General features: G+C 49.1%; 6 protein-coding genes across 6 annotated transcripts; 5 read left to right on the plus strand and 1 right to left on the minus strand.

Annotated features, from left to right (window-relative positions):
• Positions 1-1102: 1102 nt before the first annotated feature.
• On the plus strand, positions 1103-2252 carry Asppvi_004131 (elongation of very long chain fatty acids protein; the record flags this gene model as incomplete). The annotated part of the gene is made up of 3 exons (XM_043300087.1): positions 1103-1513; positions 1572-1854; positions 1912-2252. The coding sequence occupies 3 exons, from the start codon at positions 1103-1105 to the stop codon at positions 2250-2252; spliced, it is 1035 nt and encodes a 344-aa protein (XP_043156022.1).
• Positions 2253-7827: 5575 nt separating this feature from the next.
• Positions 7828-9372, plus strand: Asppvi_004132 (uncharacterized protein; the record flags this gene model as incomplete). Its single annotated transcript, XM_043300088.1, has 1 exon — positions 7828-9372. One exon carries the CDS (start codon positions 7828-7830, stop codon positions 9370-9372), a length of 1545 nt encoding a protein of 514 aa, XP_043156023.1.
• Positions 9373-10467: 1095 nt separating this feature from the next.
• Positions 10468-10799, plus strand: Asppvi_004133 (uncharacterized protein; the record flags this gene model as incomplete). The annotated part of the gene is made up of 2 exons (XM_043300089.1): positions 10468-10507; positions 10576-10799. 2 exons carry the CDS (start codon positions 10468-10470, stop codon positions 10797-10799), a joined length of 264 nt encoding a protein of 87 aa, XP_043156024.1.
• Positions 10800-12229: 1430 nt separating this feature from the next.
• Asppvi_004134 (putative nicotinamide nucleotide transhydrogenase) lies at positions 12230-16515 on the plus strand (the record flags this gene model as incomplete). Its single annotated transcript, XM_043300090.1, has 19 exons — positions 12230-12326; positions 12391-12946; positions 13014-13103; positions 13219-13270; positions 13320-13580; positions 13632-13749; positions 13804-14259; positions 14320-14472; positions 14521-14661; positions 14712-14873; positions 14941-15111; positions 15159-15413; positions 15462-15595; positions 15643-15792; positions 15840-15948; positions 16002-16061; positions 16123-16311; positions 16359-16433; positions 16484-16515. The coding sequence occupies 19 exons, from the start codon at positions 12230-12232 to the stop codon at positions 16513-16515; spliced, it is 3261 nt and encodes a 1086-aa protein (XP_043156025.1).
• Positions 16516-17659: 1144 nt separating this feature from the next.
• Asppvi_004135 (uncharacterized protein) lies at positions 17660-18200 on the minus strand (the record flags this gene model as incomplete). The annotated part of the gene is made up of 3 exons (XM_043300091.1): positions 17660-17683; positions 17739-18110; positions 18174-18200. 3 exons carry the CDS (start codon positions 18198-18200, stop codon positions 17660-17662), a joined length of 423 nt encoding a protein of 140 aa, XP_043156026.1.
• A 1632-nt stretch (positions 18201-19832) lies between these two features.
• On the plus strand, positions 19833-22046 carry Asppvi_004136 (putative amino acid permease; the record flags this gene model as incomplete). Its single annotated transcript, XM_043300092.1, has 10 exons — positions 19833-19946; positions 20035-20055; positions 20115-20163; positions 20222-20297; positions 20346-20571; positions 20630-20750; positions 20811-21154; positions 21204-21326; positions 21383-21785; positions 21859-22046. 10 exons carry the CDS (start codon positions 19833-19835, stop codon positions 22044-22046), a joined length of 1665 nt encoding a protein of 554 aa, XP_043156027.1.
• Positions 22047-22378: the final 332 nt, after the last annotated feature.

Genomic DNA, 22378 nt, shown 5'->3' on the forward strand with positions numbered 1-22378 from the left:
ATTTTAGTTTGGGTTCCCTCTGATTCTCGATCAGCTAACATGTGGATCAGCTTAAACTAAAAATCAAGACGCGCCATTGTTGAACGAGTGCAAAGTTTCACCATGGTACCACCTTCGACTCCCTTTTTGTGTTACTTGACCTGTCAGTCAAGATGCTTTTATTTGTCCTAGTCTGTAGGAGCGCAATGTTATTGAAGACGCCACGTTAGACTTCAACCAGTTGAATCGAGTTTGTTTCAGTGTCAACTTTCTTTTGTACTATTGTTTGTGATACTTGGCAAATCGAGCATGTGAAAGCCGGCTCAATTTGTGGTCCAAGACGATTGATCCCCATGCTCCTCCGTAATTTCAACCGAATGGGGATCAACATTGAAGGCAACGCTCCATAAGTGGGATCACTGCACTGATATAAATACCTTCCTCGTCTTCACTGTGAGCAGACATAGAAGATGCAGCATCTACATAAATACTTCTATGATGTTGCGTGCTGCATATACGCGGAATCTCGGAAGCACATGATCCGCTAAGAGAGAAACCTGCAAGGTGCCCCTTATTTCCTTAATATTCAGGCGACCGAGGCAGCGCTAGTCCCTCTTGGGCGACTGCGGACACGCCGGGAGACCCAACAGAGCAGGGGACGATCGGCCATTGGGCGCTTCTGATTCGATGACCTTTTGATTTTCCTCTCTCCTTGCGGACAAACCTAAGGTACCAAACCAGCCCAAGGAAGCAGCCTCTCTCCCGTCACGTCTCCGTCTCATTGCTGTCCTCAAAAAAACTCGCTCCACCCTCTCTTCCCTCTGTCTATCTATCTCGTTGCAGCCCCGATCTCCCGGATTCTCTGCATCGTTTTTTTCTTCTTATTCTCCTTCTTCCTCCTGTTTTTACTACTTCCCTTTCTCTTCTCCAATTCTTCTCTTCGTTAGTCACTCCTTGAGTGCTCTTCTTGCTTGCACGCTTTTCCGGCCGCGTTGACGGCTCGCAGTGTAACCCCAACAAAAAATCAGGGTCGCTTTTAAGGGGTTCCTTTCCATTCAACGGTCCCGTACTGTTCACTATCTACAACCTATCTCGCTAATAGATACGTCTCGCACTGTACATCATGGCGCTCGAATTACTGCAGAACTTGCCCCGTCCGACAATTGATCGGCCGTTTGGTATTCACCTATGGCCCATCTTTGACAAGGCCTTCGAGGCCGTTGTGGGCTACCCAGCCAGTGAGTTCAAGTTTGTCGAGGGTGTGACGCCAATGTCTACCTTCAAGGAGACAGCGATTGCGCTTGTGGCCTACTACATCATCATCTTCGGTGGTCGCGAGGTGATGAAGAACCGCCCAGCTTTTAAGCTCAACGCACTGTTCATGATCCACAACTTCTACCTGACCGCGATCAGCGCAACTCTACTCGCTCTCTTCATTGAGCAGCTCGTGCCTACGCTCTACAGACATGGTCTCTTCTTCACCATTTGCGATCACGAGGGTGGATGGACCCAGCCCCTCATCGTCCTGTACTATGTAAGTGATCTTCTGAATTTCGTGGCTTGAAGTGCTGGTTGGCTGACAGAGAGGACAGCTCAACTATCTGACCAAGTACCTCGAACTTCTCGACACCGTCTTCCTGTTCCTCAAGAAGAAGCCCTTGACCTTCCTTCATACCTACCACCATGGTGCCACCGCCCTTCTGTGCTACACTCAGCTTATCGGTTTGACTGCTGTCCAATGGGTTGTCATTGATATCAACCTGCTTGTTCACGTTGTCATGTACTGGTACTACTTCCAGAGTGCTCGTGGCATTCGCATCTGGTGGAAGGAGTGGATCACCCGTCTCCAGATTATCCAGTTCGTCATTGATCTTGGTAAGTAACTCTGGAAATATGCCTTTGTTTGTTACGCGCATGCTAACTGGACATTAGGCTTTGTTTACTTCGCCTCTTACACCTACTTCTCCTCTACCTACTTCCCCTGGGCTCCCAACATGGGCAAGTGTGCCGGAGAGGAGTTTGCGGCTTTCTCGGGCATTGCTATTATCAGCTCTTACCTCTTCCTCTTCATCTCCTTCTACATTGCCACCTACAAGAAGACCGCCAAGACTGGTCGCCCTCGTCGCAACACTGGAAAGCAGTCCTTGGTTGACATGAAGAACTTTGAGGTCCCCTCCGTCACTCATGCTGCCAATGGCAGCGCCACGGCGAACGGAGCGGCAGTGTCGAGTGGCCGGTCCAATGGCCCCGTCACTCGTTCTCGCAAGGCTTAGATGCAGAGCGGCTTGCGGGTGATTGAAGGGTGGAACTCTTCCTCAGCGGTTCCTCTTCAAGATATTCTCAAAGATCGTCCCCGTGTGCCTCATCTTTAACTGGTCTGAGTTCTCCGATGATGATCGACACCACGCGAACCACTTTTCGTGCGCATGAAACAAAAAATCCGAGCTCATTTACTTTCGCTTCAGAGATCTTTTTTTCAGCTGCCTAGATTTTTTATCACTGTTTAATGAATGACCTTATGATACTGGTCGCTTTCGCATTGCAATGAGCTCATATGGCGGTGTCACTTTGCAGCATGGGCAGGTGCAGGGTCAGCACTGGGTGGATTACGAGTGTCTGGGGAGAAATGTCCAAGTTCCTTACCCGGAGACTTGGCAGAGCGACAAGGTATTGCTCTGACGGTCTCCAGGTTGTATTCTACGTCTTACCTTTCTTCGTGTGTGTTTTCTTGTCATGCTGCAGGTTGCAGCCGTTTCCTCCTTCTTTCCTCCTATTCGCGCTTGTGATTCATACTTGCTTTTATTCTAGTATCTATAGATGACAAGTAAATAAATGTAATGGTGATGATATACTTGGTGTTCTTCGTACATTAAGTCATGTGTGGTCGCATATTGATCTGAGGCTGTCGAGGGTTGGGCTTGGACCGATGCTCTGAGCCGAATGTTGACCTGCTATTTCATACTTATCTGGTATTACCTTAGTTTCAGAGCTCTCAATGACGAAGCTTGTCCACATCCATTTATGTTCAAAGCCTAGTGATGTCTCTCCATATGCTCTTTGACATTCCACATCGTTCACGCACACGAATGTGAAACTGTTCATTGTGTCGAGGGTGACACATCGGCTATCTCGATGGACATTGTCACGACGACATAATCATCCTATAGCCGGTAGACTTTCCGTTGCCTCAAATGGTGAACTTACACTCCAAGAAATCAGGATACCCGAAAGTGACTCGCGCACGCGTCTGGTCTGGTGCTCTATGTCGAGGTAATTGTGGAGGGCATGTATGGTTGGTATAGCAATGAGACGAAATGAGAGTGAGAGGAAGAGTCCCAAGGCGTTACCAGCAGCTAGCTATCTTCATCACGGACATGGTGACGCTCTGCTGGAAACGTTTATGCTGGATGGTCGTGATGTCTGGCCGACTGTCAACCATGGCTATGGTTATGGTTGTCGAAGAGCAGGCCGGCTGAGATTGAGTTGGAGAATCGGCAAGGCAAGCAAGGGCATGGTCCTGATTCCTGTATGACATTGACATTGATGTGGGGTTTGGATGCGTATGTGTTGAAGCTGGATCAGAACCTCGTACCTGCATTCTGTCCTCCGTATTCCGTGCCTTGTCGGTATCCCTACGGTGTTTGCGTAGGGTGTGAGTCTGATAAGTCAGATGAATAAGAATATCTCAAGGTGTCTATATTAGTATGTGGAACTCTGCGCCGTCGGTCGTCATAGGCTGGAGTGGACTTGGAATGACATTGACAGGTCGGTCTGAGCCGTAGCTGGTAGCAAGGGGTGAAGGGTAAGATTTGAGACATTATCCTTCAGGGGCATGGCATGCGGAATGATGAGATGAAAGTGGAAAGGTCTTGACATTGCATCGTGGTTAACGAGGGCATGAATTCAAAGGTGAGTTGTAACTTGGGGCATGGGGCTGTAAGGATTTACTAGGTGACTTCATCTTCATCCTTCATACTTGGGTTGTGCTTGTTCATCCCTCGACGCTGACGAGGATGTCCATGTCTCCAAGGTGAATGTAGGCACATGAAGGGACTGCAGACCCTGACATTGAGACTATGAAGGAGGACTCCTGATTCCTTGTTAAGACTCAATGAAATGTTCTGGAGCGTGGACAAATGTTGGGCGATGATAGGTTGGTATGAGGTACTAATCAAGCTATGTAGATGTATGGATGATAATACACTGAAGACCCACATGATCATTCTGATGATGAAGGGTGAGCAATCTAGCAAATTCTAGTGCGTTGACTACGCAGGACCGGAGGTGAGACATCTCTTTGAACGGTGGTCTTCCCATGACCACGCTTCAACGGTCAGTATCCGCATTCTACGCCACAACCTCTGGCAGAAACGGGATTTCCGGAGAACCCGCCAGTACTGGCAAAGCTCAACGCGTTCGAATCGATAGTTGCGTTCTTAGGACGCCATCTGTGGAGAATAACGTTCTTAAGCGATAGAACCGCGGTGCTCGGCGGGGACTATGTGTCAGGTACAGTGGCTTGAACCCACTACTGGGTATTCCGGAGACGGGATATGCATTGTCTATTTGATTGCAATCCGATAGTGCCTTCCTGAGCTGGGAACTTCAGGGGGACAGTTGAAAACTTGGAAGTCGTAATCATATGGAGTGGCAGTTGTGTGATTGTTCGTGTAGAACAGAGAAGAGAGACCCAGATGGCACTTGGTGGTTCTGAAGAAGCTTTTATACAGGTTCGATTGAGCAGCAAGGAGGGAACAGATGAGAGTACCAACTAGTCTACCAACGTAGAAGAGATGAGATGTTTTGATTCGATATTTTACGGACCTTTCAACCAGCCATCTGCTGACGTAGGAATCAAGTTGTTGTTGGCAGCCTGGCAGAGAACCGACACCACAATCAAGTGGTGCAGAAGATAGATCCAGGTATGCATGTCTACCTGAGAATCATCTGCGTGGGTTTGAGTGAATGTGGTGTATGCATGACCATCCGCCGTTCATTGGTGAAGGACAGCAGTTTCAACGCTCAAGCGGACGTTGTTGATGTTGATCTTGCTGATCGACACTCTGGGGTTTGATCCTACGGTAAATCCGGAGAAAGGAAACAAGCAGGAAACGGGATGATGGAGAATTGAAGATGGAGATAGGAGTGCTGGTCGCCGAGGACGCGGCCGACGTGGAGGTGGTTGAAGCAAGGAGGAAACCATAAAATTCGAAGTGCCAATACAGTTTGCGTCAATGTACTCCGTATCGTCTTATTCGACGCTCAAGAGATTGGCGGGATGATGTTTCCTGCCACCAAGCGTTCAAGCAAGAAAGTCCACTTCAGCATGCATACTGGGGAACCAGCATGGCATTGGGACTATCAGGATTGAAACAAAGGGGGGATTATCTAAGGTCACGTATCTCTTGCGTAAACCCTTGGTAAATGCAGTGGTACGGAGTAATGTCAAGCATATTGTCAATATGCACAATGGTGTTTCAACATGCAACCATCGTTGGACACGTACTATGGTGCAAATAAGCAAGTACAACGAACCATCTGCAATCCAACCTGCAATTTCCGCGCTTCACTGATGGTCTGAGAGTTCAGCAAGTCAGAACCATTTCGTTACATAGAGAACGCAGGATCTCAGAGCCAGTCTGTTACAATTGACACCGAAGATAGTGATGATGTGGACGAGCGTCGACCAGCCACCGCAGAAAGTATCGTTCCTATCTTACTGACCACTTGACACGGAGCCAGAATCTCGGCTTCCATAACTCTGACTTGAATGATTTTCCATTCCTAGGTTTCCATTGTCTACCTAGGTTTATTGCGGTTGGTGTTCAAATTTTTTATTTTTTTTTCTCGCATGGGTTGCATCGTTCTGTTCTGTTCTGTCTTCTTGACACAGTTCGAAACTCCGAGCGAACCACTCTAAGACTTTCTGAAACCCTCGTACCGGCTGGGCTATCCGAAGTTGGCCATTTTGCCTCTTGTCAATGATGAGAGTCGAGTCCACTTGGATAGTTGCTGCAAGGGTTATCATGATTTTCCTGCAGGGAGGTCATCCAGCTATTATCTACCGTGCAGCTTTCAAAATCTCCTATTCGTTCTCGGTTGTTCCGTCGAACTTTTGGTCGTCTCAATGTGCCCAAAAATAAGCCGAAATCACAAATATGCGTCCGCCCAAAGGAGAAACGAGAAAACAAGCCATGAGCGAGTGGAAACCGGACTCGACGATTATTCGCTTCGGTAGGCTGATGGTCGATGATGGTGCGTTTGAGTTAAAGACGCCCCACCATGGTGTAGCAGCGGGTCCACCTTGGCAACTCCTCAGGAACATCTTACACATCACACTCGGCAAGCTTTTGCCAGAACGATATGATATGATCCGCTATTATCTATCTATCTCTGTACTGCATTGATGCTGCGGCATATTGTACGCGGCTTTGTGGAGACATTCGGATAATCTGAGTTCATCCAATTGCAACCGTGGGAAGATAATGGGTGGTCAGAGCATTTGGTGGCTTGAGATAGCGACATGAGAATCAGGGCAGAGAACGAGAGAAGCCATTAGCTATTGAGAAGGCAAACCGGCCTTCAAGAAGGCGGTTTGACCACCAGTCCACCTTCGTTCAACCGGTGGTGGATCACAGTTCGAAATTCGAACTGGGGATTCTCCATCGGCGGCGCAACTCTTGCTTTCTTAGAAGACAGGCAGATCAGCAAGAGAGTAGAACATCTAAACTACTCTACCAATGTAGTATCGTCTACCACATGGCCTCGGCTTTTGGCCCGAATACTTAGCGCGCTTCTTGGCCGAGTCCAACTTCCTATCTTAGATCCGCAAGTCTGAGAGGATTGCCTGTTAGCGTTAACCCAAACGTCCTTCCTATTCGCGTTGAGGTGGACGATGCGGACCTGCAATCAAGCTGTTGCCGCCAAAATTTTCCTAATCCAAGAGCTTGCATTAAGAATACGCTATTCCTGACTTTTTTGCTCCGCAAGCATTGACCTCTGATCTCCTATCAAATGACACCTCACGTTGATACGTCGAATTTTCTCTAACCTTTGTGGTGCCCCATATGATTCTGGTGACTGGCGCAATGACACTTTACATGAAATGACCTAACGCTCATACTTTCACGGTCTTATTTTCTTTTTTTAATCCGGCCCGGTGATAATGCAGGGTTTTAGCGAGGAACTCCAAATGCAAGGGGCGCTCTCCAGATATCCTGAGGCAACGGTTCACTCCTTGTCCTGCAGGAGTCAGGCAAGGACGAACCGCCGACGTAAGCACTGTCCATTACAGGCCCAGCATAGTCTGTCCTGATTCTGGCCCAGCAAGGAAAAAAGAAAAGGGGAAGAGAAAAAGAGGGGAAAAAAGGACGCACCAATGCTTTTCCAGTGCACGTGTGAACGGCTGTTTTCTCTATTTTTGCGCTGATATTGACTAACCCGACTGTGGACCGAGCTGTTAGTTCATCCTCTCTTGCAGTTGTATACTCTGATGGCATTGAGGGTGGTCTCCTCCTTGTTCGAAAAAACCTTCCAGGGTAGGATCCACTCCTTTAGAGCATGCCGACCCGTGTGGGACAAGAGGAGATGGAAAATATTCAGGATTAATATATCCTTGTCTGTATCCCGTTGAACTACTATTCTCTTCCCCTGTTCCCCTGGGTCAATCACCACACTCTTTTGACATACTGCACTCCTTTGTCCACCCTTGATGACCTTCAGGATCTGAGACCTTTGGACTTCTTCATTCTCCATTTTACTAATTTCTTGCCTTATTTTCTTGAAGAAATCTCCTTCACTTGGCCTGTTGGGTGTTCATCTTCTTCTTATTCTACATTTATATAGAAAATGTACCAATCCGCAGATTCTCTCAGTCTCGATTACACAAACCAGCAGCTTTTGCCACGACGTTACGAGTCGGACGAGGAAGAGATATCGGAGTCAGAACATGGTGGACATGATAACGCTTTCTCACCCGTTGATGACACTACGGGGACGTTTTCTGATATGAGCACGGAAGAGCTATCTCGCGGCATTAAACCTGAGCCAGAGAACCGTCAAGTTTCCCGGCTACTAGCCCCCTACACATCGAGAGGCAGGAAGTCGCGTCCCGTATCAATGGATACCGTGAAGCGAAGCAGCAATGCAACATTTGCCACCGACTCCATCGTCTACGACGACGACGATGATGACGATGTGATAATCGAGCTGCCTTCTCCAGATCAAATGTCACCACTTCAGTCACCACTCTTCTTACAGCCAACTGTTTATGTCCCCCCTGGGTCACCCGGATCATCGGCTGCTCAGTCGATGAGATCGCCGTCTCCCACCTCTGTCTTCTCAGTGGAAGAGACTGACGTTCTCGTGGCTGAGCAGGTCACATATGTGGAACCTATCTCCAAACCTCACTTGATTCAAATCAGTCCCGAGCAATCGTATTTTCCGCCCGTTTCATCGGCTGACGAGAAGCAAGACACCTTTTGCAAGCATAGCTCAAGCAACGCCTCCGATGTGGGTGCTTGCAACGGTATCTACTCGCTCGGGCAGGCAGCCAAGTCTCAGCCTCTGCTTAGCACAGGCGAGTCTGATGGAACGAATGAAAAACATCTCAAACGCAACAGTGTCTCGGTAGCTGGGCGCTCATCGGCATCGGTTAAGGAATTAAAACGCATTGAGCTGCCAAAGTCTAGTGCCACGATGCATTCGCTGTCCGAAGTACCCGAGCTTCCCCAACCCTTGTCTCCGCGGTCTCGCTCTAAGACATTTTCCGCCACAAGAGCATCGCCCGCCGAGAAGCTGCCCTCACTATATACTGCGGTACGCTCGCGTTTACCCGCCGAATCCCTCCGACGGCCCCCTTCATTGCGAAGTTTGAGTAGTGCCAGCGTCTTACTCTCGCATGCACGCCACGCTTCTACATCTGCGGGCTTAGACACTCGCACACCACCCGCCTCCGCGTCCCACGCACGTGTAAGCTCTGAACAGTCGTCCCCGCTACGAACGTGTCGCACTCCTTCTCCAATCCTTCCAAATTCTGCTCCTTACTATTCCTCGCCGACTTTCAATCGAAACCGATCCGGTTCTGTGTACAGCAACAGCAGTGCACCCACGCCGACCAGCTATCGCCCATTCCCTCCGGTGCGGAACTCCACCATGCATTCTTTGAAGTCGTCCTATTCCAGCAGCCTTCGATCAGAAGTGGAAAGTGTCCACAGTGTGGATGCACCTGAGCCAGTCGATCAAGCAGGAAAGGCTAGTGTGGGCCGAAAGAAGAGCCTGAAGCGCAGCAAGCTCGCGAAGCAGGAGGGCAAGGAACAGTCCACCGCTAAGAGCATCATGGGTTTTATGCTGAGAGGGAGGAGAAAATCTACTATCTGGAACCATCGATCATAGAATGGCCTTTTCTTTTCCCTTTCTTCTTTCTTTTCTTCACTCTTGGATTTCTATTTAATGGCGAAAGGCGTTTACCTTCAAACGATATCCTTCTTTAATATTCGGTTATGGCGGCTTTCTGATGTTCAGGAGATTTGATTTTCGCTGTACTGTTCTTCTGTCTACCCTATTGTCTAATTCTTGTTGTATAATATCTATTGACTAGATCAGTCATCACTGGATACCTCCTGGACTGAGGCTGGAGTCCTTTTTGTCATTGACTATCATGACAGCGCACACGAATTGGAATGAGAAGATTATTCTGCTTCAAATTTTCACCACTCCTTACAATACCCATATCGACCTGTGCCGCACATTTCCGTAGCTCCGTTCATCTCGCGTAGAATTTCCCTTAGATGAGCAATCATCCAGCCATAACCACCGGATATCATTTTCCGACGTATATTCTACAGCCATGCTCTATTCAACTGATTGTCCTCGTATTGTCCTTGTTACCTCCTAAGCTCCGCAACACTACTTGGGGAATCTGTTTACTGCGGCGTACGGTGAGATAGCCGTGTATCTGAAACACAACGAAACGAACTAAGAACTTCCAGCGCTTTCCTTATAGTGCCAACTACCCAGTATGGGAATCTGTTTGCTAATGGAAGCTCGTGCGCTGTCTGTTAGTATCCGCAAGAGGAAGGTCGCTTTGAGTCCTTGTTGTTGCTTTATGTGGTAGGCCTTTCATGGTAGATGCTCTCTGTTTTGAGTAGGTTAGTAGTGCTGTCTTTGACAAAAGATTGATGTCTCAGAAGCATTCTGTGCTTGACAATCTTGCCTATAAATATCAGGATGCTCATCTTTCCTGTTGCTTCTGCCATGTTACTATGCATAACTTATATACACTATGAGTGGATTGGATCCCACGTCTATATACCGGCGTAAATGCTCTGTCGTCCCACTGAGCTGACGAAAGCTGTAGGTAAGAAATCCAACGTAAGTTAGATTTGGACTAATTAATTCTAGCTAAGTACCCTTCCAAGTGAAAAAATGAAACCAGAGGCATCAACGTTGACGTACTCAGCTCGTTTCAAACACCGCCATTGGGCAAAGATGGTCAACATCCCCATCAAATGTGCCGGTCCACCTCCTGGTATAATGATCTTACGAAGCTTGTACGTAATCTAACTGCTAACTAATAGCTTTGGGAAAGGGATTTAGTCAACTGGACCGCATGGGGCCATCTGTCCTCTTGTGGAATCGCTGATGTTGCCAGAGGCGAACTACAACTATTCGACTTTGACCGCGTCAGCTCCTACGGCGAGTATACGGTCAACAACTACTGTCTTGGTCATGGTCGAAGCCCTGGGAGCGAGAGTCCTCTGGGCCGAGAATCTGGCCACCTCTATACCTGTTTCCTCGGTCTTGAAATCAACGGGTCTTGAGTCTGTCGTTGATTTCAAGATCGTGCGCGTCAGCCTTCATTGTATGCTGTATTGCTCGATGCTTATCGGAGCGTCGTCAGGGAGCAACCGTCGTCCTGTATGGAGATACCAGCATGGCACTGTGTGCTTGACGAGTGGCTTCGAGTGTTCGTCGGTGCTTCACCAAATGATCAACAACCAGAACCTTTAAGCAGAAGCATCTAGTCTCCACTGAGCTTTGAGCATTCTTTCCGGTAGAGGCATCTTACAAGCGACATGTCTGCAAGGCTGAGCCCCAGGCCCTGAAGTCAGATGTCGTTGGTTCTGCGCATCGTAACCTGATAGCAGGCAAATCCCCGCAAAATTGATCGAGCATTGAGCGAAGCCGTTAATCGAGCCAGAGAAGTGAATAGGTGATCAACTGGAAAGGTGTATAGATTTTTAACTAGCATCCTGTTTCATGTGGCCCGTCCATAGCATGAATGTGTAATTCGTGATGTGAGACGATGCCTGTGCATATTCTCCACTTAGACAATTGCGGCCTTAACGGTATCGAAGACTGGATGCATATGGCCTGTCGCCGCCACAAAATGGCTGCCTTATCGGCAAGTTATCAGGTAGCACGACTAGGTCGTGGGGATTTTGTATCACCTGCAGGATGATTTCGATCAGGGTGTTAGTGGTATGCGCCTTATAGAACATGTTAACATTTCAAATTTGTTTCAAATACTCGGGTTTTCGGAAATTTGATGGCAGAATCGTTGTGATGACAATAGAATCCTCATAAAATTGTGAAGATGCATAGTAGTGTAGTAGTGGAGTGACTCCGGTAACTTCCCCACATGATCCCCAGCTTTCCCCTCATTTTCATCTTCTTGGACTTGCAAGGAATATTGGATAAATCGATACTAGGCATGGCAGCCACTGTTGCATCGATCGAACAACGTACAGTAGGGGGGCGCAGCACACCAATCAGGATGATCAGTCCTGATTAATCACACCTCTTCCTGAGGATTCACTCGTGGAATTCGTTCTTTGTGTCGCGCCTGATCAATCATTATTTCCCCGCCACGCCCAGCAACCCCAGAAGCCTCCTCCCCCTTCTATGCGGCAGTCCGTCCAGAGTCCATCCAATGTTCGTTCTCGATTTACGTGCTCCTATCGCTAGACTGGAGCCAAGCAAGCAGCGTCACAGCGCGTATCCAGAGGTAGGCACCTAATCCAATCAGTCCTAGTATTCGCGGATTGACCTCTTCGTTCATCCCTGTATAGGTCGGGTACTTCTCCTCCGCTTCGACTCCGCACTATTTACGGCCTACCTCCCCTCCCGTCCATCTCTCCTTTGGTTTGAAGTTCGCGCCCTTGCCTCTGTCGATGGGCTGAGAATTTCAGGAATGATACCTTTGTCGGACGGCTCACGACACTATATCCTCAAGTAGTTGATCTTGACGATGAGTGTGCCTTGGACCCTGCGGTCGGCTCTGGGGCCGTCTCGGGCGGCTTGCAGTTCCCACCCAGTGAAGTCATTGTTTTCCCTGAACCATCTTTGTAAGCAGCTCTCTTGGTTACTAGGGTGTTTGCTGTCAGAGTACTAACTCTGCCGGAACTTCAGCGGTTCACACAAGACAGATATTCTGCCTAGTTCGCCAGAGGAACGACTATAAGCTCCCTTTCATCCCTCAGTGGCCGCAAATCTCGAAGAGAACCGCGAGCAGCGCCTCTGCCCCGTCAAATGTACCCGTTGTTCCATACTCCTCGCTGACTGTTGGCGTCCCCTGCGAGACATGGCCCAACGAGCGTCGCGTGGCTCTCACACCGGAGAACGTGACTTTGTTACTGAAGAAAGGTTTCTCGCGCGTACTAGTCGAGCGTGGTGCCGGTGAACAAGCCCAGATCCATGACCAGGCCTACGAACAAGCCGGAGCGACCCTGGTCGACCGAGCTGCTGTATGGTCCGAAAGTAACATCGTTTTGAAAGTCCGTAGTCCCCGACAGGAGGGCCCGATAGATGAAGTCGAAGCCCTCCGCAAGGAAAGCACCTTGATTTCGTTCTTGTATCCTGCGCAGAATAAGCTGCTGGTAGAGGCTATTGCGTCGCGCGGAGTCACGGCCTTCGCCATGGATATGATCCCTCGGATTTCTCGTGCCCAGACATTTGATGCCCTCAGGTGAGTTGCCCACAGGGCTTACGAGCAGGTTATATCAAAAGGTGGTCGGTACTAATGGTGAGGCAAGCTCTATGGCCAATATCGCCGGATATAAGGCTGTTTTAGAAGCATCGAACCACTTTGGTCGTTTCTTAACTGGTCAAGTCACAGCTGCTGGGTAAGAGATGTTCAACCCATTCAGATATTGACCTGCTAACCATGCCTCTTAGAAAGGTTGTTCGCCTCCACACACAGAGAACTGCTACTGATTGTTGCAATTAGATACCTCCTAGCAAGGTCTTGGTTATCGGTGCTGGTGTGGCTGGTTTGAGCGCCATCGCTGCGGTAGGTCTGCACTGCTTAACAGTCAAAGCTCTCTACCAACGATGCATAGGCCCGTCGCTTAGGTGCCATTGTCCGTGGCTTTGATACGCGTTCTGCTGCCCGTGAGCAGGTTCAATCTTTAGGTGCCGAATTCATCGAGGTCGAAATCCAGGAAGAAGGCGCTGGTCAGGGCGGATATGCGAAGGAAATGTCCAAGGAATTCTATGACGCAGAGATGAAGCTCTTCATGGAACAGGCTCGCGATGTTGATATCATTATCACAACAGCACTGATTCCAGGCAAGTCTGCACCGAAACTCATTACCAAGGAGGTACGAATGATCCATGACCTTGTCCTTGCAGCACTAGCTAATTCATAGTAGATGATCGCTGCCATGAAACCTGGATCTGTCATTGTTGACCTTGCAGCTGAGGCTGGTGGTAACTGTGAAGCAACTGTTCCTGGACAATTGATCAATTACAACGGTGTCACTGTCATTGGTGGGTTAAGCTCAAGCCTGTCTGATCTCGGTAAATCCATGCTGACCAGTTTAGGATATACTGATTTCCCGTCACGCCTACCGACCCAAGCATCCACACTATATTCGAACAATATCACCAAGTTTCTTCTATCCATGGCACCGCAGGCGAAATCGTTTGGCATTGACCTGTCGGACGAGGTCGTGCGCGGCTCTATTGTCACACTCAACGGCGAGATACTACCCCCAGCTCCACGAGCAGCACCACCGCCACCTAAGCCGACGGCTGCGGCGATCCCAGGCAAGGAACAAGCCGAGTTATCACTCACACCCTGGCAAAAGGCTACGCGCGACGTTGCAACTGTTACAGCGGGTATGGGGACAGCACTTGCCCTCGGAAAAGCCACTGGCCCCATTTTCATGAGTAACATGATGACTTTTGGGCTTGCTGGTCTCGTCGGCTACCGTGCTGTATGGGGTGTTGCTCCAGCTCTCCACTCTCCTTTGATGAGTGTGACAAATGCCATCTCAGGTGAGCAGGCATGATATCTCAAAAAATGGTCATTATAGTATCCTCACGCGTCGCTTCTAGGCATGGTTGGCATCGGTGGTCTTTTCATAATGGGTGGAGGCTATACGCCTAGCACGATCCCAGAAGCTCTCGGAGCGGTTTCGGTCTTGATGGCATCAATGAACGTTGCTGGAGGCTTTGTTATCACCAAACGCATGCTGGATATGTTCAAGCGTCAGTCTTCCACCACCTATTGAAGATGAAACACTTACCGTCCTGTAGGCCCGACCGACCCGCCCGAATATCCATGGCTCTACGCGATACCCGCTGTTATCTTCGGTGGTGGATTTATAGCAGCAGCTAGCACTGGAATGGCTGGTTTAGTGAGTGCTGGCTATCTGGTCAGCACTCTTCTCTGCATCAGTAAGTGGAACTATGACGAACTTTCACATCTGTATACTAAAGGTAACCAGGCTCAATTTCCGGCCTTGCTTCCCAGCAAACTGCTCGCCGTGGAAACATCCTTGGTATTCTGGGAGTTATTTCTGGTATACTTGCATCTCTGGCTGCTGTAGGATTTTCACCAGAGGTCCTGGCTCAATTTGGAGCAATGGCTGGTGGCGGTGCTCTAGTTGGTATGTTCTTTTATGCCTGTTTCGGCTGACTATCGTTACTAGAAGGGCTGGGCTCACATTCTTACAGGAGCATTGATTGGGCGTCGCATTACCCCGACTAGCTTACCCCAGACAGTGGCAGCTCTTCATTCAGTTGTCGGTCTGGCTGCTGTTCTCACAAGTATTGGAAGCGTGATGGCCGATCTTGCTGACATCTCAACCTTGCATATGGTGACTGCGTATCTTGGTGTTCTCATTGGTACTAGCCCAGATTCAGGCGATTGATACACTACTGACGCTGGACAGGTGGCGTTACGTTTACCGGTTCCATTGTAGCTTTCCTGAAGCTTGCGGGCCGCATATCGTCAAAACCCACGATTCTTCCAGGCCGCCACGTTATTAATTCGACTTTGCTTGGGACAAACCTGGCTACAATGGGAGCTTTCGTGTCCATGGGCCCTGCATCTCCGCTCATTGCTGCTACGTGCTTGGGTGCAAATACCGTCCTAAGTTTCTTGAAAGGCTATACGACCACTGCTGCCATTGGAGGGGCTGATATGCGTATGTCCCCGCGCCCTCGCACTGGAAACGGTTACTAACACCTTGAAGCTGTTGTTATCACTGTTCTCAATGCATACTCGGGATTCGCTCTGGTTGCAGAGGGCTTTATGCTCAACAATCCACTACTCACGAGCGTTGGGTCGTTGATTGGGGTCAGCGGATCGATCTTGTCGTACATCATGGTGAGTGTCTTTATGTGCTTGTTCAAGGATCTCACTGACTGAGTTAGTGTGTCGCTATGAATCGATCCCTTACCAATGTCCTCTTTGGTGGCATTGCGGCCCCTCAACAGGGGCAGAAGAAGATCGAGGGCCAGGTTACTCAAGTTACGGTGGATGATACGGTCGAAACCCTATCAAATGCTGAGAGCGTAATTATTGTATGTTGATTTTGACTCTTCCATGCTCGAAGCTCACAGTGCTCCAGGTGGTCGGTTATGGCATGGCTGTGGCCAAGGCCCAATACGCGCTTGCAGAAATCGTCCGAATGCTGCGCGCTAAGGGCGTCAAAGTACGATTTGCCATCCATCCAGTTGGTACGTTCTTCATCTCAGTCCTAGGAGGACCGTTGACTGACCTAATCCTGCAGCTGGCCGCATGCCCGGACAATGCAATGTGCTTCTCGCTGAAGCTTCAGTGCCATATGACAGTAAGTCCCGCCACACATCTCGAGGTTCCCGATAATAAGGGCGGCTGCTGACTCGACAAAGTCGTACTTGAAATGGACGAGATAAACGACGATTTCCCGGACACAGATGTCACCCTGGTGATCGGTGCAAACGATACCGTCAACCCTATCGCCTTGGAGCCCGACTCTCCGATCTCTGGCATGCCTGTCCTGCACGCCTGGAAGAGCAAGGAAGTCATTGTGATGAAGCGCGGCATGTCCAGCGGATACGGTAAGTTCTCTCATCTTGCCCTGGAACGTATCACTAAGGGAGCATAGCCGATGTGCCCAACCCCATGTTCTACATGCCTGGTACGAGGATGTTGTTTGGGGATGCGAAGGCCTCTTGTGATGGTGAGTTTTCTCCCTGCGTACTTCTCAGAGCCAATTCTAACTAGGTATAGCCATCAAAGCTGGACTTGAGGCACGCAAGTGAGAGATTGCAGGAATCTTTGCTTTGATTTATTTGATATGAGTTGTTGTTTTTTTTGCATCTGCTGTATATGCCTGCATGCTCTATATACACCATGACATAGTCAGTATATTACAATAGTGGGTTTGTCTGCCAAGAGATCAATGCATAGTGCTATCCTCGTACCGTTTAACAATTCAAGCATTTCTCGTCGCATGAGTGGACAACTACACCATGAGCTCCTACACACGAACGGGCTTAGTTATATTTGCTTCAAGGACTTATAACCAGAGCCAAAGGAAGAGCATTGGTCCAAGAGGGAGCTTGCCATGGCAAGCCACGGACTGGAAGTGAATCGGCAAACTCGATTCTTTTCCTGTATGCACAACTGCCTAAATATGTACACGAGGATCTTCGGCAACCGCCCACAGGCTTGATTGGTGAGTTTGCTGAGCGTATCCGTTGTTCAGCAACAGTTACAGAGTCAAGTGTTGGAGCTCGAAAATGGTTCTGTCAGTAGGAGTTCTGTTTCTGAGTGTTTCATAAACGGGGAAACGAGTTTTCAGCTCTTCGATGATCTCAAGCCGGGGCGTAAAGCTAGGTTATTTTGGCGTGTTACGCTTAAGTTAGTAAGACGGTCCACCTGCCTACTGTTGAGGTTGTGTCTTAGATGATGTGAGGTACAGAGATTGAATAAGAAGGTGAGAGGTGAGAAGGAATGAGCATAAACTGTGGGAGGAAAGCAACTGAGCTAAGGCTGAAGGTAGGTCTAAAGTGAAGGCAGAATTACAACGCTGAGGCCTCCTCTTGTTACAAATGCTGTAGTTGAAGCCTACTGTCCATTAGAAAATGTTCTGACCAGATCTCTAGATCTTTCTGGCGGCCCATCAATCGAATCAAGTAAGTTCATTGCAAGGTCGGTGTACTTCACAAGAATCTGAATCATGGCATACGAAAGACAAAGTTCTCTGAAGGAGGACGGACTTCAAATTCAATTTAAGTATTTAGTATCTTTCCTGAAATATCTCTGTCCTTCATTGGAATCATGCTGGATAACCGTCTCAGGCGTGCCATGAAAACCTTTTCTGTAGTCGAAGAGGGCGACGTAACAAAGGACTTGGATGCACTTGCATGTGGCTATGGGACGCAACCAGAATGTACCTAGTTCTTAACCGAGCTCCTCCTCGAATTCCTGTTCCAAGGACTTGCTTAGAGATGCACATTTCCAAGACAGCGGGACGACTCACCACATAGGTCTTGGCAGGGCCATTTGCGTTCTTAAGTAGCGGCTGCATGATGACCTTTAGAGTCAGTGTGACGCGGAAATTATCGTCCAGTTGGGTCCAGTCAACGTCGGGTGTCGGAAAATAGAATTTAAGCAATACTCGAGACCGTTCCCAGATTGAGTTGATCATCGCAATGTGTGACGCCGTCACGTTCTTCTCCTTTCTAATGACACGAGTGATGTCCCCTTTGTCGTTCCTTGTGATTTTTAGTTTCAGCTTTACAGAGCGCTGTGTAGCTACTGTAGGATTGACCTCAGGGTCATCAGAGTTGGTCAGGTAGTCTTCGAGAAGACTCTGCAACCTGCTAAGGACCAGTTCTGGCACGCCAGTGAGCTTGGATGAGAATTTGCCGTCAGTAATCATTTGTGTCAATAAGGCTATAAGCGAATGACTTACTTTGATCTTGATTTCAACCTCAGGCATTGTGCTGAAGAAATGCTTGCAAGGTCCTTTGGTCAAAGAGGAATGTCCGTTGTTGAGTGGTGAGGAAGAAGTAGATGGAGGAGAGTTCGCAGAGATAGACGAAGGTCATAGCATGGTAGATTGAGGCTTCTTTGCCATTCACTGCTTGAAAGCCCTCTTCAAAACATTGCTTCCAAGGTGTTCTGCAGCGGATGTGAATGACACACAGCTCGAATGACATTCACCTTCTTTTGATTGGGGGCCATTGTCAGCAGCCAAGCCGCAATGCGTGCAAAGTTCATCCTCGAAGAAAAATAGAGCTTTTCTAGCTGGGCAGTAGCTGCTGTTTTGCAGCAGTATCATGAATGATTATCCCAGACAAGGAATTGCCGTTTTCTCTTATGGACCAGCATTCGTGCCTTCTAATACAACAGTCTTGTAAAGTACTATATCTCTCTTCTACAGACCTGCCGACAGAGAGCATTCCGGTGGAAGATTGAAAGCCAAAATGAGATCCAATGACTCGGCCAATGGACCATCCAAGCCAATGATTCTTCTAATGTGCATTTCCAGCCCAGATGTCAATGGATGTGGGCAAAGAGGACGTTGGCTGAATGTAGGACTACTGATACTTTATGTATGTCACGTGATTTCATTAATCTGACGATGCTTTGCACAACAACAGCAGATGTGTTTGATCATTTTAGCGCAATTGACACTGAAGATGATGGTTCCTTGAATGTTGCAAATCATTCCAAGTTGACTTCATCGTATGACTATACTGCACAGTCGAAGATGGATTTTATGATCTCAAGCTCCGTCCTGGCATTCATAACTGGTGGGGCCATAACTGTCGATGATGTGATCGGCTGAACCGGTCTGGGTCCCGCAGCTTTCCAGCTCCTGTCATTCGATCTGAGAGCCTTAAGATGATGGTCAAACCAGCTTAATGATGAAAAAGCACCAATGGCGATGAGTCAATCCAGGAGGCAGAAAAAGCAATTGACAAAATCTCCCCGTGGCTTCGTCCACACCTCATTTCTAGGAATGCAACAGGATTGATTCTGAAGGGACAGCTTCCCAGTTATGACCCACGGACTTGCGGTCCGTCCAGTGAGCTCTGATTGGAGACTCCACCACTTGGCTTTTTTGGGTGGAAGACGGAAAAAAAGCAGTGCCCTGGCCTCAGCGTCCCTAGCCTCGTATTTAGCGTGCTCTCTCGTTGAATCTCTTGCGGACCAGACATCTCCGGGGGATGAATTAAAGCTTGGAAGACAAGGATTCAAGTTGTAGTCCTGGGCAGCGAGTAAGTGAGTTTTTCTTCCAGGGCCTTTGCCTCGTTCGGCAAACGAAGTTGTCTGTTAGTTCGTGGCATATTGGGGGCTCTGGAATCTCCAACGAACCGCCTATTTCCTGCATATCCCTTTGCCGGTTTAAACTTTTCATCGCCGCTAACAGTGGGGTTGGCAGGTTCCTGGCGGGAGGTGCAGAAGATATCCACAAAACTCAAATCATCTACGAAGAGACGATAACATATCGCAAACTTTTTTTGAGTTTGATTTTTCCTTCCTTCTAATATTTTTTGAGCCTCAGGAGCTAGGGTTTTGGATACTGTCAATACTTCACGTCTGTCATCAAGACGTTACAACAGCCATGGCTCCCACGACCCAACACCATTCAGAGCTTCTGGTTGACCAAGATGAGGTCCCTGTCATTGGTGAACAAGACAGAAGCGAAACAAGTTCGCAAGACGATGCGGATCTATTGGTTAGTGGATAGACTCTTTTCACTCCTGCAAACAAGAAGATAAACTGCAATAATAAAGTGATGATATCAATACTGACGCAAATTGCAGAAATCGATGGGCTACAAGCCAGTATGCTTCCTGATCCACAATATTATAGGTGGAGCTTTGGTGCTTACAATAATCGTCAGGTACTTCATCGAACGTACAGCCTCCTTGAGAACTTTTCGACGACATTTGGTGAGATATGCTCTTATCAAAGCGCTCTTTGCCGACATCACTAACATACCATGATCAGCTGCACTCTACTTTGTCGGCGGAGTTCGTGTGACTTTCAGTACTGGTATTGCAGCGGGTGGTAATCTAGCTTACTGGTAAGTCAAGAGCACGTATTTCGATATATGGAAACTCACGATTAGTAGGACGAGCTACCTGGTCACTATGGTCTTCACGTTCATCACCGCCGCGGTCATCGCGGAAGTATGCTCTGCGTCACCATCTGCAGGCTCGATCTACCTGTGGGCTGCGGAAGCTGGCGGTCCTAGGTTTGGAAGACTCCTTGGTTTCATCGTTGCCTGGTGGAGTACCACTGCCTGGACCACCTTTTGCGCCAGTAACACCCAAGCCGCTGTGAACTACATGCTCTCGGTAAGCTCCCAAGCGCATTCACGGGGAATCAGGGGCTGAGCTGACCTCTCTTTGACAGGAATTGACAGTCTTCAATGTCGACTTCCCCACCGACACTGGCGATGTCAAATTTCGGGCAGTGCAATGGATCTGTACCGAGATCTTGCTCGCATTGGCTGCACTGCTCAATTTCCTGCCTCGTGCGTAGCTCCAACTCATCGTGATGAACCCTGTTCTTCAGTGTGTACTCATTCTTCTAGCCAAATATTTCCGATACGTCTTCTACCTATCATCCACCATGGTCATGCTGGACTTCGTGCTCAACATCATCTGGCTTCCGATCGGCGCTCACGACACCTGGGGCTTCCGGTCTGCCCACGAAGCCTTCATGTCGACCTACAACGGCACCGGTGCCCCGCCAGCCTGGAACTGGTGTCTTTCCTACCTGGCAACTGCAGGTATTTTAATTGGATTTGATGCCTCGGGCCACGTCGCGGAAGAGACCAAGAACGCGTCTGTCACAGCCGCTCGCGGTATTTTCTGGAGTACAGTCGTCAGTGGAGTCGGCGGATTGGCGACTATCATCCTTTTCCTCTTCTGCGCGGTGCGTTCTCCTCCATTAAGATACAACATAGGGTACTGACGTTTCCCAGCCGGACGCCGATACACTCTTCTCATTTGGCTCTCCCCAGCCTTTCGTGTCCCTATACGCCGTTGTCCTCGGCAAAGGCGGCCACGTCTTCATGAACGTCATCTGCATTGTAGCTCTGTGGCTTGTACGCCGTCTCCCGTTCACCATACCCCCCAAAAGCACACACTGACCCCTCTGCAGAACACAGCCATCGCCATCGTCGCCGCCTCGCGTCTCGTCTTCGCCGTCGCCCGTGACGGAGTCCTCCCCTTCTCCGGCTGGGTCTCCCGCGTCCACAACGGCCAGCCCCGGAACGCCGTCGTCGTCGTCTGGGCCGTCGCCGCCCTCGTCACCTGCACCCTCCTCCCGTCAAGCGTGGCCTTCACATCCCTCGTCTCCGCAGCCGGTGTCCCCAGCGCCGCCGCATACGGCCTCATTTGCCTTGGCCGCCTCCTCTGCACGCCCAAGCGCTTCCCCAAGCCAAAGTGGAGTCTGGGGCGCCTAAGCAAGCCATTCCAGTTCATCGGCGTATTCTGGAACGCCTGGGTCGTCGCCATCCTGTTCTCGCCGTACGCGTTTCCCGTGACGGGGCAGAATCTCAACTGTAAGATACTGCATCCTTTGTCCCTCTCTCAATCAAGACTGTGCTAGTTATATTAATGTGTCTTTCTGAATAGATGCGCCCATCATCATGGCAGGTGTGACGATCTTAGCGCTCATCTCGTACTTCGTCATGCCCGAGGACGCCTGGTTACCCCGGGACCGTATCTCGCATTTCATTGACAGCAAGGGCGCCGTCTCCGAGACGGTGGAGGAGGTCGGTTCGTCGAGGAGGGCACAACATGAGGGAACTGCGTCGCAGTGAAAAGTGATTTGAACAAGGTCGACTGTACATTATCTAAAAGTAGTATATACTCCTATTAGCCCTGATTTTGGGGGGGGCTTGCACAAGCGTTTCAGCAACGCATGTAATATAGCGTGAGAAAATACCAAGTTTGAGAACGCTAATGTGGTAATGGTGATCAAAGCCACCCTGTCTATTCCTTATTTCCCATTCCATAAATGATCCCATATGTCCATCCCTCCGTCCCGCCAGTAAGTAAAGTCCTATATACGATAACCTGACACCAAGTGTCCACAAAATGAGAATCGAACCGGGAAGCGAAATCCATGAATCAAGTCGTAAGGGCCCAGCCC

Source organism: Aspergillus pseudoviridinutans (genome assembly GCF_018340605.1).
Source record: "Aspergillus pseudoviridinutans IFM 55266 DNA, scaffold_3, whole genome shotgun sequence".
Taxonomy (NCBI): Eukaryota; Fungi; Ascomycota; class Eurotiomycetes; order Eurotiales; family Aspergillaceae; genus Aspergillus; species Aspergillus pseudoviridinutans.